Below are 17376 nucleotides of genomic sequence, written 5' to 3'. Positions count from 1 at the left end.
CTAAATTTAGTCCATAATTCAGGATCACTTCAGCCAGCAACTTTCCTGCTGTGCTGTGCTACTATTTGATTGTATGAGCTAAATGGGTTTAGGTGGGATGGGGATTAGAAGGAACACACAGGTACTGCAGGAAGGGGCACTCGTAATTTAAAAAGATGATGATCTTTCCTCAGTCTGCCTGGATTAGTTCCTCAGCATGATAGAGTAGGAGGGGACATCGCATAGAGTGAAAACTAAAACAGAGAATCTGACCACTTGTAGTTGATGATTTAAGGTAGTAAATTTTGCCATCCTTCAGGATGAAAAGGGCTATATTGGACATTGTTAGTCAAAGGACTAAAATATTATTGAGTTTGGACAAGATGTAAAAAAATAAAAATAAAAACCTTAGGGAAAATTTTCTTTTGACACTGAAAGAAAAGACCTTCTTGAGGGGATAAATAACATTCATTCTGTGTAGTCATCTTATGTATGTCTCGTAATACTTATCAGTCTGAAGAATTTGGGCAAATGCATAGTGCACATCCCATTGTCACTGGTGGGATGTACTGCAATCCCTTTCACATGTAGCTGACATGGGAAGATAATTAATATTGTCCATAGAATTACCTCAGTGGAATAGTTTGAGTTAACTCAAGAAACTTTAAAAATACACTTAATTTTTATATTTTTCTTTCCATTACCTAAAATGCACTTTTAATTCAATTCTTCGGAGATCATTTCATCTTGCAAAGTTGGTGGCAAAAAGCCAAGGAACTTGTGCAATAGTCTCCCTTGATGCAGGCATGGCTTTGACCACAAAGTGGAAGTACTTGTCAAACACTGACTCATAAAGGATTTGGGAATTTGAGTGGGCGCCCAACTGTGTATAAAGGTGCTTCCATAGTGAATCAGTTGATTTTGTTGAACACATTTTCCCCATCACACAATGGGCCAAATACAATTTAGAAAAAAGAGTGCATCAGTTGATAGGCAAAACTGTTACAAAATGAATGTGCTTCTAAATGTGTCTATTCTAGAGTTTCCCTGTTGGTTCAAAGAACAGATGTGTATTATCTGTGGACTAATAACCTCATTAGGTAGGCACTGTTTCTGAATTTCACCCTCAGTTTGTAATATAGTTAAATTAATAGACAAAAGAGAGAATATGGTAATTAAAGAATGATTAAATTACTTTGATTACATATATTTGTCTTGGATTAAAGTAGCCATTTTAAAATTTAAAATGGGACCCTATTTAATCTAGATCCCTCTTTAGCATTTAGTTCATGCAAAAGTTTGTGATTTCACAGAACTCTTCAGAACCTTTTCAGTTGCTCAAATACTCTGACTCTGCCACCCCCCCCCCCACTGCTGCACAAAAAATTACTCTCCACTGAGATTGGGATTTTGCTCATATTTTTTGTGATGCATTTTGGTTTTTCCCCCCTGAAAATCTCCACAAAATACATCCACTTCATACTGTTTTGCTTCCTGTTTTTTTGCCACAGACTTCATATATTGTTTGGGGCAAGTCAGGTAACATGACTGTACTTCAGTTCTACCATCAATATAATAGTAATTGAGAGGCTTAATTCATTAATATGAGTAAAGTGACAAAGTCTTTGATGGAAGGCATTTGAGCAAAATATTTAATGCTCAAATTGTTGGTAATCCAAAATGTGCTTACTATTAAACTCATGTTTCTTGCATGACAATATGGAACAACTCCCACTTCTTCTAACCTCAACCTAACTATCTATATGAAGAATATAGTCTCTTGCACAGTTGATAGGATAACAAAGTATTTTGACTTGTCCAGAAACTGCAGTATCACATATAGAAACAATTGGAGCCATCTTGCCAATATAACCGATTATATTCTATTTCAAGTTGAAGCAGGTCATAATTCTATCATAACTTGGTCTGTATGGAGACTTAGTGTATGAGAGTTCAGTTCTGGAGCAATTTTTAAAAACAGTTGAGTTGTTTATAGGTTTCTTAAAATAAAGCTTAATTTTGGCAAGTGATTTGCATCTCTGTGCCCAATGTTCTTTCATAGGAGTGGGACAGATTATCTGTCTATCCACCAAGTACTTCTAATGCATTTAAAACACACCTTAAATATGTACTGAAGAGCCATAGGGCTTGTGTGGTGCACCTTAATGTATTTTTAGCTACATATTCACCCAATAAACATTGTTGGGTTTGTTTTTGTTTGTTTGTTTGTTTTTTAAGAGGGACACAGCATGGAAAAACTTACTAATCTCTATACACTGGACATACACTATTGTAAAACTGGAAGGTTTGTTTGGAAAATGCGTGATCCGTTTCGGGAAAATGTGAGGATTTCCAGGAGAGGGAATTCAAGTGATAATATTTGCAAAGAAGGGCTGGCTGTATTGAGCATTAATAAGAGGATGCAGTTTGAATTGCATGTTGTTCTTATTTTTCTCTCAAACTCCCCTAAAGGCTGAAAATACTGAGTCTACTTTAAATATTTCTAAGGTGTCTGTCATACATGGTATCTTGCTATCTTCATAGCATTCTTGTACCCTTCTGCTTCAGAAATCTGAAGCAAAGTTGGGATGGTGCAGGATATTGCATCTGTGACAGTAAATATTTTCAGCGCTTTGATAAATTTTCAGCAAGCTGAAATAAATCTACTTAAATCCCATGACCTAAAGTCTCTAGTACAATATAATTTCCATAGAAAAGGACTTGTTCTACTAACACTATTTAGGGATTGTATGTAGATGACCATTACTGTGATACCTGAACGTCTTGGTTATACCCTCCAAATCAGGGTATGTGCAATTTTCACTCTATTATGTTGTATGTATTTATTACAAAAGAGAAAGTAACACTTTTTCAGAGTAGGAAAAGATAAACTAACAAATTACTGTTATGCATATAACCAAGGTAAGTAGGGACATGGTGCCAAAAAAAAGGGTTAAATATTCACAACAGCACATGCACATCAAATATAACAAAGGAGGAAGCCATTCTCTCCAGCTTAAAAACTGAACTGTTCCCACAAACTGGGTTTGTGCTCTGAGACCTGCACTGCTTTGTGTATGGCCCCCAAGTAACTCTGGCAGTTGTATTTTTGAATAGAGTCATTAGAGTTCTATAAATCAATTAAAAAAACAACAAAAACAAACACGAATTCCAATAGAATGAGGACAAAAATTACTTCCCTTCTACTATGATAGCAAGGCAGGATAAAATGCATCAGTGCTCCCTATATGTATACTTCCTGAGCAAGGAGACACTATGCGTGTGTGTGTGTGTGTGTGTGTGCGCACGCTACATAAGGGCACCTTCAGATAGTTCACTATATTGTAAATCTCATTTCCATCTCATTACTGTTAAAGGACAAATGATTTTGTACAGTAACTTAAGGTGTGCAGTTTATGGATGGATATTTGTCAAATCTCAATAGAACTAGACTGCACTTTTTGATTGGCCACAAAGATTTCATATGGGACAGGAATTCTTAAACTTGTTCATCATATGCATCACATCTTAATAGCAACAGTGTTTTTGTGGCACGTATCTTCCCCCCCACCCCCATCTTCCCCCGTTCATTGTTGCATGGATCATCTTCCCTCCCACTGACCATTGAATAACATCCTTGTAACAACCACAGTAATTGTTTATCTGGAAAGGTGGTGGGAAAGCATTTAGTGCATGTCTTAGCTTTTGACGTGACTCTCGCAGGTGGAAACAAGCACCATGTGATGCTTTATGGACATGCACAGTTGAAGTGAAGGTGCTTTTTGTTTTTTTTTTTTTTTTTTTTTTTTTTTTTGCTTTGGTGTTGGACTGTTTTACCTAGTTGGTTGTCTGAACCTAAAATCCAAATATATTTAAGTCTAGTGGATTTTTTTGTTATGCTTCATAATTCACTTGGTTAAAGATGTATAATTTCACAGTTTACTTTATAGAACCTTTAAAGGATCAATTAAAAATAACCTGTTATTTTGTATTTTTGAGGCTGCTTATTATTCAGTGTCAATGTGCTAGATACTGTAAGGCCCAAAATAAAGGCAGCCCCTGTCCTGAAAGAGCTATGTCATTTAATCAGCTGAGTCTATTGGATAATCTTGACAGAAAAAGTTTTATTTTCCTGATGTAAATGTGATGATCACAACCATGTTAATAGATTTCTGAAAGATATATTCACTTATATTTTTTTTTTGCTTAAACCTTTGTTTTGTGAACACAGCCAGTTCCAGTGCTCAGATAAATAGATCAGCTGCTATTCAGTACCCATATATTTCTCATGTTGGCCTTAGACTGTCCCAACTCAAGGATTTGTAAATATTCTGGATCTCAAGGATTTTGAAACTGATTTCTTCTAACTAATTTGGAGGAAAAATCCAAATACCGTAACTAACTTTTTGCAGTGATGATGGAAATTGTCTTTTTCCTTCCCCCAGCCCAAAGAGCTTTCCTGAAATAAACAAAAATCTGAAATATTCAAAAACAGAAACTTTATTTCCTGTCTCAATGGATGTTTCTAAATATTTTTCTTTTTCTTTAAGACAACATTCTTTAACAAACACAAAAATCACTAATTTGCTTTGGACAGTAGCATACTGCTTTTAGTAGGTGTTTCTGAATGTATAGTTGATTTAAATTATAGTAATTCCTCACTTAGTCATCCCGTTTAATGGTTTTTCATTATGTTGCTGAAACATGCTCTTTCAAAGTTGTGTTAATGCTCCCTTTAATATAAGCGTCGTTGGCAGCTGCCTCTTTCATCTACCTGCTTGCAGGAAGAGCAACCCATTGGAGCGAGCTGGTGGGGGCTTGGAACCAGGGTGGACCGGCAGCCCCCTATCAGCTCCCCACTCTCCTAAGTTCCCTGTGCAGCAGCTGCCTGCAGTTCAGCTGTGTCCCAGCCCCCATTGCCATGTGCTGCTCCTGCCCTCTGCCTTGGAGCTGCTCCCCAAGTCGCCTGCTTGCTGTGCCGGGGAGGAGGGAAGGAAGATGAGGGCTAATGTCAGGGTGTCTCCCTCCCCTCTGCTCCTGCATCCTGCTTACCCCATCTTCCACAGAGCAGGAGGGACACACCAGGGCTGCAGTCTCAGCAAGCTGATCTAATTAACAAGGCAGTGTACTTAAGGGAAATGCACGTATCTCCCTCCATTACTGCTGCCTTGCAGAGTGAGAGAGTTAACCCTTGAGGGCTCAGCCAACTGCTATTTCATCATTTAGCAGTAAGGGAAATATCCCACCCTCTGGTTCCTCCACCTCAACCAAGCTTCACAATCATCATCACTGTGTACCAGGATTAAATTGTTTGTTGAAAACATATATATATCAACACACACAAAAAATATCATTTTTTTTTTTTGGTCGGGTTAAAAAAATTTCCCTGGAACCTAACCCCCTTATTTACGTTAATTCTTATGGGGAAATTGGATTTGCTTAACATCGTTTCGCTTAAAGTCACATTTTTCAGGAACATAACTACAACGTTAAGTGAGGAGTTACTGTATCTGTAATCTACTCTTCCTAATTCATTTCTGAATGCTTATAAGAGTTCTTTCAAAAGCCTGGTATCAAAGCCTTTTTGTTTTACACTTACAGCTTGATAGCAATGTAAGTTGTGAGAAGTCTTTCAAAAGTATAGGATTAGTTAAATATGGAAATTAGTTGATTCTTTGTGGCTTAAATGGAGAATAAAACTATAAATATACAACTTCAGATTTTCTTGGACCCTTTACACCTGCTTGCAGTGTGTTGTATAACTTTCCTAAAAGAAAGGAAGATCGTAATTCGTAAGCAAGAGTGCTAAGAATCAGAAATATACTTTCTTTCTCCCTCACCACCGCCTCCAAAAGCAACACTTCATCAGGATTTAAGGGATTTTTTCATTTGTCTTCACACTTTCCCTGTTCTTACAGTTACAGATTGATAATAATGTAAGCTATGAGGTCTTTCAAAAGTATACGGTTATTAAAGCAAATTGGTGCTGCTAGACCAAATTTTATAGATATTGCACAAAATCTTGTATATTGTATTGCAAGAGCATAGCACTTTGCAAACCTTTGCACATTTTTAACCCAATTTAAGGACAGTTAATGTTTCTATCCTTAATGGCTAACGTTCTTGCTTTGTGGCTCATGCAACGGACTCCCTGATCCACATGGGAAGCTAAATATTTATTCCCAGGTCCCTCATTTTGCTCTTTCACTTTCCACTGTGTTATTTGCAGTTGGATGAAATTATGATCTCTTCTTCAAAAGACTGAGTGGTGTGAAAAATCATTACTATAGTCAGTGATTTTCTTTTTTTTTATGCATGCAAGTGTAATTCATATAATGTTAATTTGCTTTTGAAAATCATCTGGTGACTGAGAAACACATGGATTAAAGTCCATGCTTCAGACACATGCACATTCAGAGCTTAGTTAAAAAATGGATCAATGGTTATCAGAGTCTAGGGAGAGTCTCAAGTTATTAATGAAGTATTCCATGTTGAACCAGACTTATTCTGTCAGCCACACAGTTGAAACAACAATGGAAGAGAGGAAAATATATATGACAACAAGCTTTATCAGTATGATTATGCAGGCCATCTCACGCAAGTGTCAATAAATCTTTGTACTACACTAAGTTTTCTGTGTGAGGGGCAGGAGAGATGCTGGCCTTTAACCCTTTTGAAGGCTTAATTTGTTGTCTAAAATTGTAGTCTTCCTTCCCCTAGCTAATGGAACAGATAAGATGCTTTTTGTCTAGTCTCTTCAGGACTGTTTAACTAACTGCTGTGCTGGAGTGGGAAAAGATGAACTCAATAATTTGATCTTTCCTCAGCCCCTTTCCTTTGGGTCTGTCTTTCACATAAATGGTTCCAGTAACTGTCTTCTATTGCTTACTGCAGGGTTTCTCAAACTGAGGTCGCAGCTTGTGTAGGGAAAGCCCCTGGCGGCTCCCACTGGCTGTGGATTGCTGCTCTGGGCCAGTGGGAGCCGCTACAAACAGCGGCCAGTATGTCCCTCAGCCTGCGCTGCTTCCAGCAGCTCCCATTGGCTTGGAACAGTGATCCACAGCCAGTTGGAGCTCGGTTGGCTGGACCTGCGGACAGGGCGGGTGAACAAACCGGCCTGGCCTGCCAGGTGCTTTCCCTACTCAAGTGGCCACCCCAGTTTGAGAAACCCTGGCTTACTGCTTTACCAAGCAGCAGCAGTGTGAAGCTGAAATGATTCTTTCTGAGTAGCAAAAGTATTGATTGTTGATTTGGCTCTGCTGCTTCTGGCAGAGCCATGAACAGCAACAGAAGTGCTATTGTTGTTTGGTCCAGAAGACAGCACTGCATTGGTAACATTTGTTCCACATTGCGACAGAAGAGCTAGAATCATAACTTTTTTTAAAAAACACGAACTTAAATTCTGCAGCAATTGATGATTAAAGCCACTTCCTTCTTCCATGCTGCTTGCTATGATGAGTGGGGTTTTTCAAGCTTGGCTCATTTCATTAAGTACTCTGGAATATGTGAGATATGACGGATGCTGGATGTACCATCTGTCTCTGGGTGCATACATGTACAAGTACAAAATAATTATTTATTTAGGGCCTTCTGAATTTAATTCTACCTTTCAGATTCTATCTAGAAATATAGATGGGGGGAGGGATAGCTCAGCGGTTTGAGCATTTGCCTGCTAAACCCAGGGCTGTGAGTTCAGTCCTTGAGGGGACCATGTAGGGATCTTGGGCAAAAATCTGTCTGGGAATTTGTCCTGCTTTGAGCAGGGGATTGGACTACATGACCTCCTGAGATCCCTTCCAACCCTGATATTCTATGATTCTGTAAACTGAATGACATTATTTAATTACCCAACACTGTGATATGGGTCAGGTCCTAACTATGGAATTGTGTTACACAACTTGCAAAAAAGTATCTAACACACAGTGACTTTGTTTTTGTGTGATTTAAAATACTGACTGAGTTCAGTTTTTGTATCAATGAAATGTTAGAATTAGATTTCCATTTTGTAACAGCAGCTGATATGTAAAATTAATTGTTAAATTTTCTGTTGAGCACTTTTATAATATTCTAGTCACTCTGGTGTATTGGCAAATACTAACCTGTTTCTTTTTACACTGTAGGAGTTTGCAATGGCTCAAGAGTCTCCCAAAAATTCAGCAGCAGAAATTCCTGTGACCAGTAATGGAGAGCTTGAAGATTCACGTGAACGCAGTTTTAACAGGGTAAAAAGAATTTCTTCAGTGTTGTTAATTACTACTAAATCACTATCAGAAATCCAATTAATGAAATGCTGAGATTACAAGGTAATATGTAATAAACAGAATCTGGCCTGGGTTGATTCCCTAGGGCTCACAGAAGGCTAGTTTGGTTAATATTTTATCATGTCAGAGGTGAACATATACCTATTCTTGTAGTTGAGGAGAAGGTTAGACTACAAACCACTACCTCAGTGCTACTCAGTCCTCAGTTGTTCAGGAGCCAACTTAGCGATCAGCATTTCCCAAAATGCCACAATAGTGTGAATTCATTGTTTCATTTACTATAGTAATATGTAGTCATATTTAAACAATATGATGGGAAATACTTAGTTTTTATATATCCTTATTCTCTCAGCAAAATGACTGGCCAAGTATTATTTTATCAACTACAATGGGTTAATAACATAGTAAAAGCATCCTGATAGGTTTATAATTTAGACTGGTGAATAATTAAGTCACACAGTGTTTTAATATCATGTGCTGCAAAAGAGCTGCAGGAGACACATTAAAGAGTCACTTGCAGCTTGCAGGCCTCAGTCTGAGTATCACTGTGCTACATAAAGATGCCTGCAGGCTTGCATTTGTTCAAAGAAATTAAATGGAAAATCATTCTAGTGGTTTATTAAACAGACAGAAATATGATAAAAATTTGAGCTTACTAACGTTAGTTTGGATAGCCTTCTGGACTACTAGGTTGTCTTGTTCACCCTGAAGCATTTCGTTAAGATACATCTGTAAATATGTTTAGTACTTTTAAGTGTTTCTAGTAGAGACTTAAGAAAATGTAAGTACTTACAGATTTGTATTATTTCTGCGTATAAATTCACCCTAATTCCAACTACAGTTACTACTGGGGTTGAGTTGAAAGTAGAATGTCTCCCATTACACAGATGTTTTCTGGTGTCTCAGGTTGCCTTCTGTATTTGGGTTTTTTTTTTTTGGTACGCTTCTATCCTAGTTGTAAACTTAATTTTATATGGAAAAAAGTAAGTTTGCAACAAGCAGTACCTTGAATTTTATTTCTCTGTGGATGAAATGTCTATTGGAGGAGGTAAGGGGATGTCAGTGATCTTGGCAGTCTTCTGACAGCATTAATGGAAAAACTTGTTAAAAAGCTCTATTGAAAAATTAAAGTTTAAAGTAAATAAAATCAAGCAGGCATCGCAAACTGGAGTAAGTTTTTGTACTGAAATTACTTTATGCTTTCACTATTGTACATTTACAAAACTCTGCCACTAGTAATGTACCATATAGCTCATAGTCCAGCATGTAAATCTTACATTCATAATAAAATTTCTCTACCAAAACAAAGAGAGCCTGCGTTGGGTTTTTGCCCTCAAGTTTTTTATTCATTAAAATTTCAAAACACATTTTTAAAATGGGTACTTGAGGGGCAGTGCAAATACTGTACAGGCAGCTAGTTTACACGATTAGCTGGTTCTTAAGTTTTACTTGCTACAAAGCAGGCCACTTCAAAAGGCTTTAAAATAAGAGGTGGCACATTTAAAATTACATATAACTGCACCTTGGCTTCTGTATGCAACTGCACCAAGTAGTGTTGCAGAAGGGAGAGGAGTGTAATAGTTTTGTTCATTTGGGTAACTGAAGTTTTTGTGCCACATATCTATCTGAAATATACCTATTGCTATATGGCAGGGGTCGGCAACCTTTCAAAAGTGGTATGCTGAGTCATCATTTATTCACTCTTAAGTTTTTGCGTGCCAGTAATACATTGAACATTTTTAGAAGGTCTCTTTCTATAAGTCTAGCATATATAACTAAACTATTGTTGTATGTAAAGTAAATAAGGTTTCTAAAATGTTTAAGAAGCTTCATTTAAAATTAAATTAAAATGCAGAGCCCCCTAGACTGGTGGCCAGGACCCAGGCAGTGTGAGTGCCACTGAAAATCAGCTTGCGTGCCGCCTTTGGCACGCGTGCCATAGGTTGCCTACCCCTGCTATATGGTATCAATAGTTTCCATTCTCTAAGATGGAATACAAAATGGTAACATTTATATTACATGGTAAAGAATTTGTGTGTATGCATGTGCCATTTCTTTCAACACCCATGCTTTTTTCCCCCAGACATTTAATTGATAGCTAATAATTTGTTCCTTGACTGACCAGCAGGGGCTGCTGTGGTTTAAGCCATAGAGATTTGGGCATTTTCAATTTCAGACTGTAAAAACAAAGGCTGGTTCCTGCTCTAAATTTTTGTTTACTCTGGTAGTCTAGAGTTAAGTGAGATCTTCTAGTAGAACATGAATTGGAATTAGACCCATACAACACTGAACTGGGGATATTTTTTGTGTGTTTAAAAAAAAAAATTGCTGGCAAGACCTAAAAATTAGTAGATCCTTACTGGATCCTTGAGTGAGGAAGAAACTAATATATATATATTTTTTTTATTGGCTGGAAGAATTGTTTTCAAGGTTAACACAATTGTGGTCATCAGGTAGGTGTAGTGACTGGCTGACAAGAAGAATGGAACTTCAAGGGGATGGAACACAATATGGTGTCCAATAATAAAGATATAAAGTTACTACTGCTCTTATCCCCGGTCATAAGTATATTTTTTAGTCACCCTGGATGTGTGTCCCTTTGCGTTTCCATGACTATGCTGTTAATACACATTATGGGAGAAAAGATACTTCAGTGACTTTAAATCTATGCTGTCAAATGGGAACTTCAAGAGGGCCCCCAGAGTCAGGATATGTGTAATAAATAAAAAGAAAAATTACAAATGAAGTTGTCTTAAAGGTAATTGTGAATGATTAGGGCAACTAAAACAGAACTTAGAGTTCTGCTGTGGCAATGAACTTGGGCCTTGTGCAATAGGGAGAAACATTGGGCTTGTAATCTGTTAAGGAATTAATTTAATTGTTTTTATAAGGAGTTTCCTCAGTCCTTGGTTAGTATTGTGACAGCAAACCTACACTGTATGGTAAAGAATGTTAAATAGACCAAATAAAAGTTAGACTAGAAAGTGATGTTTCGGGCAGTGAGGGTGGGGGTGGTGGTTGTTGTTTTTAAGGTTAAAGAGTAAATATCTGAAAATCACTAACTACCCAATCTGTGAAGTCAACTTCAGTTCTTTTATGGTCATAGACTGTTTATGCTAAAGATCCCAGTTGGAGCAAGGCTAACAATTCTTTTGATGCCCAAACTTGAATAGAATTCTAACTTACTCTGCTGTATCTTTGACTCTGCAGGGCTAATAGGTGAAAAGTAGCAGAAACTTGCTTTAGTTAGTAAAGCAAGTACTTAAGCAGATGTGGCTTTGAATGCTCACAGAGAGCATAGTAACATGGTACCATTTTTACATAGTTACTTTTCAGGTTAAATCCTGCTGAGTAAGAATTCTGATTTTTATTTTGCTGTGTGGTGCATAAAGCAAATGACTTTATGCTTGTCTTTAAAAATACAAAACTCTGTGGGCTTTCAGCTAGCCAGGTGCCAAATGGAGCTACCTACTTTCTAAGCATGATATTTTACACCTATATTCAAAGGGTGTATCTCTACTGTTGCCCAAAGTAAATATCAGCAGTATTCTGGGTGCTGACTAAAATATAATACAGGCAGATGCACAAAAAAAAAGTTTGTTTATTTTTAACCAAAATTTTTGAATTTACTGTGTGCAAGCTAAAAATGGTAATCTGAAAACTTGTCATGTTTTAAACCTGTGCAACTGTTCCAATTCTTGTAACTTATGCATGACTGTGCAAAGATTAAGAGGAAATTTGTTTTTTAACTTAAAATCAGATTTAGAGTAAGAATGGTATTTGAGAACCTTCAAGGAAATTTTATTAAACATTTTAAAATATTTAAAATTTAATAAATGCTAATGTACTGTGTTCAGAGAATCTGTGTTCTCTTCTAAATTCACTGTGCAGGCAAAATAAGTGTTTTTTTTGTGTTACAGGGCTAAATAATAGAATTCTAACTATAGAAAATTGGAATTATGTATAACTGTATAGTAGCTTTAGTTCATGATTACATATGAAAAGTTGCAGCAGTTAGTTTTTTTTTGTTCACTGACTTTTTCAGAAGTTACTTACTTTCTGCGTAACCCAGAAAGTAGAAAATACAAGCAATCCTCAGAGTATAGTGTGCATATATCACCAGTTTTCTGCAGCCTGAAGACGAGATCTGAATGTCTTCCATCTGCAGTAAGGAAACGTTCTTAAATATTTACTGTAAACCAGTTGGTTTAAGAAAATGGTGATCTAGAAACTCTGAGTGATGGAGGGAGGGGGGTGGGGCAAGGATGAGTGTTCGGTTTTCTGTGATTAGAAAGTTGGCAACCATACCCCCATGCTTGACTTGACCCATATTTTCATATACATTTTGCAAATATAATAACTTTGCAGATATTTCAGCAGCTTTAGGCGTATTTGTTCTCATCTGTGTGCACAGAGATCTAGCTGTGCCAATCTTGTTCAATGCTAATATGATTTACACAAACTCTTGTTCTGAGAGTATACCCCAATTTTACACTCACATCTGAGACGCCCTCTTAACTTGGAATGTGTGATGATCAGAATTATTGCAAAAAGATTAAAGGCTCATAGGTTGTTTCCTTTGGGATAGCTTTCTGGATCTGTTTACTATTGTCAGTCTCCAAAATCAGAACTATTATGCCTTCAAAAAAAAAAAAAAAGTGGTGTTCATCTTGCTTCATCTTTGTTACTTTTAATGCCTCTCTTTTGCTTTTTCCTTTTCTCCTGTAATTTTGGTCATTATTTCTGAGTTTAATGTAAAACTATATGTAATGTGTTAGTTACTGCCCTGAAATTTCTTCAGCTTTGCTGTGAGTATTAATTTATTAGTTTGTAGGCAGAGCCAGCACAGGAATGGTTAAGAGTTCACCTAAGATTGGAGGAAGGAATGTACTTCAGTTGTATAATTATAGTAGTTCTTCATAAATAAAAGAGGGTGGTGGAGGTGATTACAATGAGTAAATGGACTTAATTTCAGGGAAGTCTTTTTTGTTTTAAATAAGTTGGATTCAGTTGAGAAACATTTTAGTATTTGTTTTTTTGCTTTTTTAAACATGTGGTAGTGCCCCACTCAGGGATCTAGGGCCCCACGTAGGGTTGCCAGATGTCCAGTTTTCGACTGGAGCACCTAGTTGAAAAGGGACCCTGGTGGCTCCAGTCAGCACCACTGACCAGGCTGTTAAAAGTCTGATTGGTGGTACTGCTGGCACAGCGGGGCTGCCAGGCGCCGTGCAGCTCCCAGAAGCAGCCGGCATGTCCCTCCGGCTCCGAGGCAGCACACAGAGCCCCATGGCTACCCCTTCGCCTAGGAGCTGGAGGGATACGCCAGCCACTTCTGGGAACTGCCTGAGGTAAACGCTGTCTGGAGCCTGTGTCCCAACCCCCTCCCATGCCTCAAGCCCCTACCTCAGCCCTAAGCCCCTTCCTGGACCTCCAACTCCTCATCCCTCGCCCCACCCCAGAGCCTGCACCCCCTCCTGCACCCCTCATCCCCTCCCACACGCCAGCCCAGAGACCCTCCCACATTGAGCCCCTCATTTCTGGCCCTACCCTGGGGCCCACATCTCTAGCCCAGAGCCCATGCTCCATTCCAAACCCCAACCCCTTGCCTCAAACCAGAGCCCCCTCATCCCTGGTTCCACTCCAGAACCTGCACCCCCAGCTAGAGCCCTCGCATCCCAGTGAAAATGAGTGAGTGAGCGATGGAGGGACCGGGGTGGGTCAAGGGTGAGTGTTCAGTTTTCTGTGATTAGAAAGTTGGCAACCATACCCCCATGCTTGACTTGACCCATATTTTCATTTACATTTTGCGAATGTAGTAACTTTGCAGATATTTCAGCAGCTTTAGGCATATTTGTTCTCATCTGTGTGCACAGAGATCTAGCTGTGTAAGTCTTGTTCAATGCTAATATGATTTACACAAACGCTTGCTCTGGGAATATACCCTTTAGCAACAAATTAACAGTAGAGACCAATTTGAGGTTCTGTTCTGCATAAATCCATTTTAATGCATGCACAAGCAAATGCAATATCTGATTTTGCAATAAACATCTCTCTTTGTTTCTGAGTTCTTGTAAAATGGTGGTATTGTTTAATTTTTGCACTACAGTGCACCTATAGTACTTGCATACAGCATCATGCAGGAATATACTGTTAAATAAAACACGAGTTACCAAATGTACTTGATTTTTAAAAAAAAATTAATAACATGTTAATATAGCAATATTTACTATTTGCATCACCTCCAGTAAACAATTGGTTCTCTAACAAAATCCAAATTAATAATTAAGAAGACACATTAGAGGCTTAAAGAGGATCCTCAAAATATTTTAATTAATTTTAAATTAGTTTTGTAACTGAAAGCTGCTTTCATTCCTCATGTTACACGGTTTCCTTTTAATTTTGCTTTTCATTTTTCACTGTGGGGTGAAGTACACAAATCTACATAACCAATAATAAATAGCGGGCTCAATTGTTAGTTAACAGATTCATATAGGCATTGTAAATCCATTAACAATCTGGTCACTAAATGAAGCACTGACCTATTTCTCAGACATAATCACTGATAACCATAACTGGTGATCTGGAAAAGGCGGGAATGTGTTATCAAAAATTAATAGCTGCAACAGCAGAGCAAAGATTAGTCTCCTTCCAGGCTTCCCCCAATCAGAACGTATGGCTTGCCATTATGTGCTTACTAAGTATTTGTCAGCCACCAACTTTGACTCAGATTAACTTTGCAGTATAGTGAAGCTGTTATGCTGATGGCTGTGTGTGCACCTGTCTCCCCATCCACCCCCCGCTCACCTGATTTACTGCTGAAGAATGCTATGCGAGTAATTTAATATGATTTACATTCAGGATGGTCCAGAATACAAATCCTGGATCCAGACCTTCCTAGACTCAGGGAAGGATGGTTTTTAAATCTGGGACTATCTCTATCCTACAAAAAGGAAACAAAATGTGGATCCAAACACTATCTAATCTGGGGAAAATTTGTGATCAAAATACAAATTTGTGGTTTGAGGCCCAGATTAGGCCCAATCACCGGAATTATAAAGAGAGAATGTCCTTTTCACAAATAAACATATCCCTCCACCCATTATAACCAGTTTTAGAGACATGCAATAAGTGAAACTAGTGTTGTTACCCTTTGTGTATTGTCTATATTGAGGCCAGTGACAAAAAAACACAAAGGAACTGTAACTAGCAGAAATGATGGGTGCACGCATCATTCTAAAGGGGCAGATGGTGTGAGCTCTAGCAGCCAAAGTTACATTTGGCTTGGGGAATAGAGAAGGGAAGCGGATCCCTCATGACTGTGGCCTGGTCTACACTACGCATTTAAACCGATTTTAGCAGCGTTAAACCATTTCAATGCATCCATTCACACAACGGGGCCCTTTATATCGATATAAAGGGCTCTTTAAACGGGTTTCTGTACGCCTCCCTGACGAGAGGAGTAGTGCTGAAATCGGTATTACCATATTGGATTAGGGTTAGGTGGCCGCAAATCGCGGTATTGGCCTCCAGGCGGTATCCCACAGTGCACCACTGTGACCGCTCTGGACAGCCAATCTGAACTTGGATGCACTGGCCTGGTAAACAGGAAAAGCCCCGCGAACTTTTGAATTTCATTTCCTGTTTGCCCATGGTGGAGCTCTGATCAGCACGGGTGGCGATGCAGTCCCAAATCCAAAAAGAGCTCCAGCATGGACCATACGGGAGATACTGGATTTGATCGCTGTATGGGGAGACCACATCTGTTCTATCACAGCTCCGTACAGAAGACGAAATGAGAAAGCATTTGAAAAAAATCTCCAGGTTATGATAGACAGAGGCCATAGCACAGTGCGGTGTGGACAAGCGTAACGGAAAGCCAAATAATCCAAATGGATGCTCATGGAGGGAAGGAGGGGGGTACTGACGACTCCAAGCTATCCCCAGAGGTCACGCAGTCTCCGAAAAGCATTTGCATTCTTGGCTGAGCTCCCAGTGCCTGTAGGGTCAAACACATTGTCCGGGGTGTTTCAGGGTATATGTCTTCAATTTACCCCTCCCTTACCCTCCCCCCGTGAAAGAAAAGGGAAAAAAATCGTTTCTTGACTTTTTTTATATGACACCGTATGTCTACTGCATGCTGCTGGTAGACGCGGTGCCACGGCAATGAATAGCAGCATCCTCTCCTCTCCCCTCCCCGGTGACAGACGGTACAATATGACTGCTATCCATCGTCATCATCAGCCCGTGAGTGCTCCTGGCTGGCCTCAGGTGAGGTCGGCCGGGGGCACCTGGGTAAAAATAGGAATGACTCCCGGTCATTCCCGGTAGATGGTACAGAACGGCTGGTAACTGTCCTCATCATAGCAACTGGGGGCTGAGTTCCATCAGCCCCCCACCACTCCCTGTCATGTCTAAAGAAAAGATTCTGTCCTGCCTGAACTATCATGGAAGCGGGATGCTGGGCTTCTCTCCCCCCCCACTGTTTAATGTCCTGCCTGGACTATCATAGCAGCTGGAGGCTGCCTCCCCCTCATTTTATCTCACTAAAAAGTCAGTGTTCCTTATTCCTGCATTCTTTATTACTTCATCACACGAATGGGGGACACTACCACGGTAGCCCAGAAAGGTTGGGGGAGAAGGGAATCAATGGGTGGGGTTGTTGCAGGGGCACCCTCCGTGAATGGCATGCAGCTCATCATTTCTGCGGGATCTGACACGGAGCGGCTGTGCTCTCTGATTCTCTGATACACTGGTTCTCTCGTACACTTCCCCCATATTCTAGGCAGGACTGACTCTATTTTTAGATAAACCATAAGGAGGGGATTGACTCAGGGAAGTCATTCCCATTTTTGTCTTTGCGCCCCTGGCCAACCTCAGCTAAGGCCTGCCAGGAGAACCCATGACAGCAGCAGACGGTACAGAATGACTGATAACCATCATCTCATCGCCAATTTAAAGCACAGCAGATGGTACAGAACAACTGGTTAACCATCTCTGCTACCTTGCAATGGCAAATGAATGCTGTACAGATATGGTGGCAGTGACAAAAGGCAAAACGGGCTCCATGGTTGCCATGCTGTGGCGTTTGCCAGGGCAATCCAGGGAAAAAGGGCACGAAATGACTGTCTGCCGTGCT

General features: G+C 39.3%; 1 protein-coding gene across 1 annotated transcript in view; it reads left to right on the top strand.

Annotated features, from left to right (window-relative positions):
- Nucleotides 1–17376, top strand: part of ARFIP1 (ADP ribosylation factor interacting protein 1) — a 77717-nt gene that overhangs the window by 297 nt on the left and 60044 nt on the right. The window contains 1 exon segment of the mRNA XM_030563516.1: nucleotides 8100–8201. Coding sequence (XP_030419376.1) covers nucleotides 8100–8201 — 102 coding nt within the window.

Source organism: Gopherus evgoodei, chromosome 5, assembly GCF_007399415.2.
Source record: "Gopherus evgoodei ecotype Sinaloan lineage chromosome 5, rGopEvg1_v1.p, whole genome shotgun sequence".
NCBI classification, from domain to species: Eukaryota; Metazoa; Chordata; order Testudines; family Testudinidae; genus Gopherus; species Gopherus evgoodei.
This window is presented reverse-complemented; position numbering and strand designations above follow the sequence as displayed.